Source organism: Alosa sapidissima, chromosome 7 (genome assembly GCF_018492685.1).
Source record: "Alosa sapidissima isolate fAloSap1 chromosome 7, fAloSap1.pri, whole genome shotgun sequence".
In the NCBI taxonomy this organism is placed as follows: domain Eukaryota; kingdom Metazoa; phylum Chordata; class Actinopteri; order Clupeiformes; family Clupeidae; genus Alosa; species Alosa sapidissima.
The window spans coordinates 23202666-23210617 of NC_055963.1; the positions used below are offsets into that span (position 1 = coordinate 23202666).

The 7952-nt window shown below is 38.6% G+C and overlaps 1 protein-coding gene across 2 annotated transcripts; it reads right to left on the reverse strand.

Annotated features, from left to right (window-relative positions):
• Positions 1-3839: 3839 nt before the first annotated feature.
• Positions 3840-6152, reverse strand: tsr2 (TSR2 ribosome maturation factor). 2 transcript variants are annotated; one of them, XM_042099245.1, is made up of 5 exons: positions 6002-6152; positions 5450-5540; positions 5246-5337; positions 4880-5047; positions 3840-4513 (listed from the first exon to the last, which is right to left on the reverse strand). In XM_042099245.1, exons 1-5 carry the CDS (start codon positions 6080-6082, stop codon positions 4382-4384), a joined length of 564 nt encoding a protein of 187 aa, XP_041955179.1. In that variant the 5' UTR covers positions 6083-6152; the 3' UTR covers positions 3840-4381. The 2 variants fall into 2 exon arrangements, with proteins under 2 accessions (XP_041955179.1, XP_041955180.1); XM_042099246.1 differs by having other exon boundaries at positions 5450-5631; positions 6002-6087.
• Between the last annotated feature and the right edge of the window lie 1800 nt (positions 6153-7952).

The window sequence follows — 7952 nt, forward strand, 5'->3', positions numbered from 1 at the left end:
TTCTTTAGAGTCCTTTCTGTTGTGAATGGTGCTGTTTATACAACATCCAAAATTAGTTCACTTTTCTGTAATTGTAATACATTTTACAGGACTAACGGATTCATTACTCTGATACAAATATTAACATATTTCTTTGGATCTGTTTTTTGAAATCTGGTATTAGCATCATACTACAGCTGCTTGTTGTTTGGAGAAATGACAGTTTTTCAGAATTGTAAATCCGTAAATCCCATTCTCTGAACCAAATGTTCAGGGACCTGAATCTAGTTCTCAAATCAATCACACTCTGTTTACAAGTTTACTCTTTCTGCGAAATACATTCTCCCTCACTGAAACACACTAAGCACTCTGGTGGTGCTCTTTTGATGCATCATGGTACCCACAGGTGGTAGACATTAAACACAAGTGGAGCACATATACTATTGCTTACACACAACTCAAAATAGTTCACACTTGTGAATGCTACTGTATGGTGATGCCAGTAAAACCCAGTTGAGAGTGCACAGGCAGTTCAGGTTAATTTGGGGTTTTAATACCAACAATGGATGGAAACCAAATGAGGCAGAGGACTGTGGAAGAGAGTGTGTGAGGAAGAGCGTGTGTGAGAGGTGGTGTTTGAGGAAGAGGAAGAGAATAACCAAGGACAGTACTGTTCAGATGAGATTTGTGCAACTGTGATGTTTACCATGCCCCTGTGTATGGAATGGCATTCAATACTGTATTGCTATCTGCAGAGGTGGAAAAAGTATGAAAATATTGTACTCAAGTAAAAGTACCAATACCTTGATGAAATATTACTCAAGTACAAGTTAAAATACCGATCTGAAAATGTACTCAAGTAAAAGTAAAAAGTAGTTCATTTAAAATGTACTTTAAAGTAAAAGTTACTTAGTTACTTTTTTTTTTGGGGGGGGGGGGGGGGGGATACCAGAACAACCAGTTTTACCAGAGACTTTCTAATGAGGAGATACAGCACTCAAAAAATCCTCCATAGTAATGCATGGGGTTAGTTTGTAACGCCAATATGCCAGTTGTCTACACATATCACAACCCTTCCGCGGCAAAACATTGACATGTGAATACATTGAGCCAATCATGTGGTGTGTTGTAAAATACATTGAGCCAATCATATGGTGTGCTGTGAAGACATCGTGCCAATCATCTGTTGTGATCTCGCTGCTGGAGCAAGATTGGTGTCGTGAAGCCTTACCCACACGCATTTCTGCCGAAATAGATGCACGATAAGTGCCCAAAAGGTGTTGCAAAAAGGGCCCTTGAAAAGTGGAATACAGGGGGCACAACACTTTCATCAGTCATGTGTAATGAAGTGGAATAACACAGGGACACACGCTACACGCTAAGAAAAAGCACTAAGGCAAGGAAAGGGAAGGAACGAGCTGGAAGTAGTTAGAGAGTAGTTATCCTTTCTATCTGTACAAATAATATAATAATATAATATTATAATGTAATATAAGCTTGGTTAGTAGCTTACATATTGATGGGCTATAAAAAGGTTTTTCATTACCAAGGTGTCACACAAGAAACATTTCATGATGGATAAAAGCAAAAAGCTCTCCCAAGACCTTTGCAACCTTATTGTTGCAAAACATCAATGAAACTGGTTACAGATGCATTTCAAAACTTCAGAATCTTCCAGTAAGCAGCATGGGAGCCATTATCTCCAAGTAGAAGAAACATCACTGCATCATCAACCGGCACAGGGCACAGGATCTCCTTGCAATATTTCTAACCAGGGAGTCAGAAGGATAGTCAATTCTAAGAGCCAAGGACCACTCGGAGAAGGCTCCAGAAAGACTTGAAGGCAGCCAATTCAATTCAATTCAATTAAACAGTTCTGGAAGTAATCTGGAACTAAAGATTAGGATTCACAAGAGGGACCCCTGGAATCTGTTTAGAACAATGGACCAAAATCACACCTAATACTGCGACTAATAGGTTTTGTCATACAGGAAATGTCTTGAAGCTGTCTTTACAAACAAAGGCTTCCACAAAGTATTGAAGAAATTTCAGTAGGCACGTTCAATACTTTTTTCCTGTGTCATTTCACTTTAATACACAAAACTCTTTGTTTGGATTTTTTATGTGTGTATATATATGTGTGGTGAAAATTTCAAATAGACTCACTGGAAGTTTAGGCTAATTACTGGAAAAAAATTAAGCGTTCAATACTTATTTCCACCATATATTTATTTTAACTGAATATTTTAACTTCCAAATTAAATGTAAAAATGAATGTCAGACGAAATGTAAAGTTTGACTGATTGGATTTTGTATACAAAACATAGTGAAAACTGTCTAAGGTCACTCTCACTCTCCCTTGCTAAAGAGCTAAATGGTTTAGTCCACCTGCACGATTAAGGTAGTCTATCTTTTGTTTATTTAGTTGAGCGTCGCTAGTAGTGGACCGCTAATTGTTTTGCTGCTGGTGCAATGTCTTTCTCCAAGAAAGCCAAGTCAAGTTACTAAAAACAAAAGCCAAAACAGGAAAAAGAGAGACATCAAAATGAGGGGAAACAACTGCTAATAAACTTCTTTCCAAAGAAAGGTGAGCACAAACGTCAGAACACGAAATCCCATGGTGTTTGCTTGAATATCTCCAATAATAATAATAATCATTGGTGATAAAAACGAACTGAGACAACCCATTGGAATAGCGGAAAATACACTTTCATAGGTTAGGCTAATCTGATGCATCTAGTGATCCAGCTCTATCTCCATCACTTTCAGAAAGACTGCATGGCGTCAGCTTGATTCATGTCCTGTTGTAGGCTACATGCTGATCTTTATCACTAGGCTAGTGGTTTAGGGCGAGATTTTTTTTTCTCTCCCTTTCTGTTTCAGTTAGTCTTAACTTTTTATTTTTTACTCAAGTAACGGATGGGATTTTTGATGTAGCGAAGTACAATACTTCACTCAAAAAGTAATCAAGTAAAATTTAAAATACCGATTTTATAAACTACTTAAAAAATACAAAATACACAGAAAAACTACTCAATACAGTAACGTGAGTAAATGTATTTCATTACTTTCCACCTCTGGCTATCTGTACTGACAGTTCGCCATATCTGTATTACTGAGTTGTGAATAGAGGTTGGCATCACATAGTACCTCACAACACAATACTGTCAATACCCTGCCAGGATACACAGCAATTCTGACAATTAATACATTGCAATAAAATAATCTATGATGCATCACAATAACTAACTGACGAAGAAAAAATACTCTGGGTGTAGTAAGCAGCAAGTAGGTATTTATTCCAAGTAGAACAAAGTGCGTAGAGTCCTTGCACTGTGTGCCATTTTCTCCCTGTAAATTTCATCTATTTCACCTCACATTTGATAAGCACCAGGACAAGTACTGAGTGACTACGTTAGTCAAACTAAATAGGTGAAGGAATCTATGATGAATTGTATTCTGGAGCTACATTCCCTCAGTGTTGTGTTTTGCATTGTTTTGGATATAGTGTGTAATGAATGCTGAGTGTTTTACTTTGGACTGGCTTTGCGTAGGATCTGAAAACAGTGTTTGGTCTTGAGCACAGAGAGACAGAAGTTCTGTTAATGCAGTTTGAAAAATAGTTTTTGTGTTCTGAGAAAAGGGTGAAAGATTCCAAGAATAGTGCTTTAGTGTGAAAAACACTGCCAAATAAAGTTATCTGCTAATCCTACAACCAACTTTAATCTGCAATGCATATTTTGCATTCTGTTAAATTTCATGATGTAACTGCATAAGGTTTTCAGAGGATTACAGAATACGGCTTATTTTTACCATCTAACTTTCTTTCAGTTAAACAAATTCAAAGCAGTGGGCTGAAAGATGTTGAATAATTTAATTTTTTTAAAAGCCTTTTCCCCCCACAAGGTTCATCTCCTTAATCCACCCCAGGGAATTCATCCACACAGAATCAGGCTGGAGTCAGCAGTCCAGTATTTCAAGCCTCTCTGCCTTCACCCAACATCACATAGAACCTGACCACACAGAGACGTGGAACATCCTTCTGACTTTGGATACTCTGGACAGACATCATGATGGAAAAATAAATGCTAAAGGATCAGTTGAGAACTGTGCATTCAATTTGCAAGTTTTCCAGAGGCTTCTCTCAGTCCCACTGATGAACAGCGGTCCTTTTCTTGCTTCTGGGGGTAATGGAAAAATAACAGGAAGTATATAAAGTCACTGAGATCCACACATCATGTGTACGAGTTAGTTCAGCTGGCCTGATAACCCCATCAGAGGTCACATGGATTATAACGGCAGAAGTAACATGACAGGATCCAGAAAGGGAACTTCCTGCAGACACACACATGCCCTGGTTTTTGACCCCTCGAGGGCGGCATCTGAGGCCCAGGCCGCTACATCACTTCTTCTTGCGGACCACCGTCCATCCGTCGTCGACCTCAGCCTCATCTGGGGGCGGGGCAGGGAGGTTGGCCTCGTGGGGAGGTGCGTGGCTCGAGCTCGTCTGGGCTGCTCCCTCACACTCCATTGCCTTTTGGGTCACCGGAAAAAATGACAAATGTAAAAGTATGAGGCAGAAAGAAGGTTTAAGTCACTGGACAACAAAGTCTTTATGACATAAAGGCATGGCACATTCGAGAGCATTGTACACGGTATTGGACTTACAGCATACTACACAGAAATCAGAATCACTTAGTCTGATGTGTGAGGTTTTCCCCCCCCTTTTTTTCAGTTTTCACAAAAATGAGACCGAAGGTCACAATTTCTCAGCTTAATTAGAACTACGCAAGAGAAGCCCTTCTATCTTCTCTTTTTATAGTATTGGCTTCTCATGGACAAACATTGAAAATGAAGTTTGACCCCTGAGAATGTTTGAATGGAAATCAGCAGCACGTACCTCTGGAACATCCTCATCACTTTCTTCTTCCTCTTCTGGGCTTTTGACGGCAGTGGCCTTCACCCTGCCCGTGCTCTTCTTCTTGGCCAGCTGGCTTATCTGACTCTTCACCTCCTCCACTTTACCTTGCTGACACTGCTTGAACATCTGACAAACCTGCTGTGCCACCTACTTAGCAGGAAAAAAGATATATATTCACATTACTGGGAGAAGTAGCAGAGTAGAGAATACCATCAATAGAGCCGCTTTGCCCTGAATGCTTGTAACTGATTAGCCTACATGGTAAAAACAATTAACAAAAAGTATTGTAATTTAAGTTCTTAAACTGAATGAAATTTGTGAAGACAATTGTTTTGATTAGCGCACCCCAGGTAAGCTTCCATCATCCACCATGGTATCAAACTCATTATTCATCAACTCTGATATGAAGTCCTCCACTTCATATTGCTGCAGATCACCTGCCAATAACAGGGAATACAGTAAGTAGAAGTGCAAGAAAACTCTAGCAGAGGAATCTTCTGAATCTGAACATATCTTTTTTCAGGTAATTCATTTCATTGCATCACTTACTGTTATCGTGGAAATATTGCTGTACAGCATCCACCATCCACTCTGCTTTCTGCTGGCTGTAAACGCCTCCAAAGCCGTTGTCAACAGCGATCTGATGCAGGATCATTACACGATTTAGGAGAATATCAACATTTCTGCATTCTGACTGCATACGGAATGTCCATTCTTCAGGTGTAGGTAGGCTAAATTGTAAAGGAAACTTGCGGACTGAATTGATTTAGGATACTTTACAGAAACTTAGTAACTTGAGTTGAATGACTAGCTTGATTACAACCACACACATCAACCACACACAATTATAATCCAACATCTCATTCAACGTTTTAAATGCCCAAAGGTCCAGCCAAAAAAACTAGCAAGTTCGCTTGGTCGCTGGCCATCCCTAATATTATGTTTGTGGTCGGAAGAACGTTAACGTTAGGCTATTGGGGATGCTAGCACATTAGCTTAATCTTTTCAGGATATTACAAAGGAATTACAAAACTGTTCGCAGTTGGGTAAATATCTGCGATACCTGCATCATGTACCCAATATTGAATGACAGGTACTTACTTGAAGCACAGGCCATGTTTCCAAAACAGCTCTTACACCTTCGGTAAACACTTCACGTGTAGATGTCAGGAGCGCTGCCATTTTGGAATGACTTGGAAGACATTACCAATCAACGAAAGTAACTTTGATGGCAAGGGGTGAGAATCAATGCAAGATGTAATCAACCCCTGTCCCTGTCCGTTTTCATCCCGCTGACGCATGTTGCAGGTGTTTTGTGTAAGCCTGTCCTACCTATTTCTAGACACACACACACACACACACATATATATATATATATATATATAATTTGCCTGAGTGAGCTTGTATAGCCTACATTAGGCCTTTTTCTTTTAATACAAGTCCTATTTTTTGTACTTTGTTTTCCAATGTTTAAATAGGCCTAGGATGTGTAATTTACTGTGTTGCTCTCCTAAGCGTTTTATTTTTCTTCTGGATGTTATTTGTTACTTTTGCTATTACTGGGAGGTAAAATTGCCTTTGTGTTTGTGCTGTAGCCTTAATAAACTTGTTTGCTTGAATATTAGTCTATGTCTCTATGTGTGGTCTCATGCAGAACATTGAGAAATATGTTTGTCAGTTTCAGGCAAGGGTGCTGTTCCTTCTGCCCACCTCAGGAATACTTGAGGAGCATCTCATATCAACATTGAGAAGTTCTATCTAACTGATAGGTAAGTGTGCATAGCTCAGGCCTACTTCAGACGACAGTAGAGTTCAGGAGGATGTTATTTGAAAGTACATTTATCCATACTTCCACAAAGGCAGTGTAGCATTTCTCCAACAAAAACTATTTGACTGATACAACAAACATAAATGTTTCTTGAGAAATGTACACATCTTTATTGAACTATATACGTCTTGAATACACTGAATAAACAGGAATTTACAACAATTACATATTCAAGATGTCTCTTACTTGGATCCAAAGTATGTGATTCCATAACAGCTAGTTATATTCTGCAGTGACTTGGAAGAAACTAGCTAAGGATCACATAGCAAGATATAAGCTTTAGCACATATCTGGAAGAATTATACCATGCAAGGTTGCAGATAACTTTGGTGTTGACTCAGTAAAAGCCAATGGCAGTCCACAAACAAAAGCTGCTCACAGTACACACAAAGGAGCAATCGCAATAGTGTGTGATGTAAAGCGTATGGCTGCTGTGATATTGACCAAATGTGAGCATCATATGTCCAACTGTCTTGTACATATACTACTTCAAACAGTCGACTTGTTGAAAATAGCCTGTCATATGAAAGACTCTTGCATGTTGAATATTATCTGTGGATTTCCAGCAAAAGTCTGGATTTGTGAGGGATAGACTCTAGAAAAGTACTTCAAACACACTGCACCGTGTTCATTTGTTCCCATCCAAATCATATAGAACATGTCAATGATGTTTCTTTATTTAAAACTGCATTTTTTTTTGCTGTTTGGTCTACCAATATTTGAAAGTAAGGCTACAAATTCCAAAAATGTCAATTTTTGAAGGCACTTTCCTTTTTAGAATATGTTAAAAATGTTATGTAATTAAGTGTCTGGGAGTGTTTCTAAAGTATAATTTTGTATATCAATTTTCTAGAAATAGGGAGAAATACATCATTTGATTCTATACATCTTCAGACAGAAATACTATGTATGTCTGAAGGATATATGCTGTTTAAACTGAGCGTGCCTTATAAGCGAGTCTATACCTCATTAGAGAGGGCTCACTATCATCAGTTCCACTTCAAGAAATTACAAATCCTAAAAGACAATGCATATATAATATAATCATATCTGAAACACTCAAACATCTCTTAATATCTTCTCCTAGACTTGGATGCTTCACAGTGGCACAATTGAATGCAGTGTTATTATGAAAGAATTTCAATGGTGCAGTAGTAGGCCTCCATTCCAGAACAGATCTTAGTTAGGAACAGTCTAAACTGTGAGTAAAGGACCACACAAGCA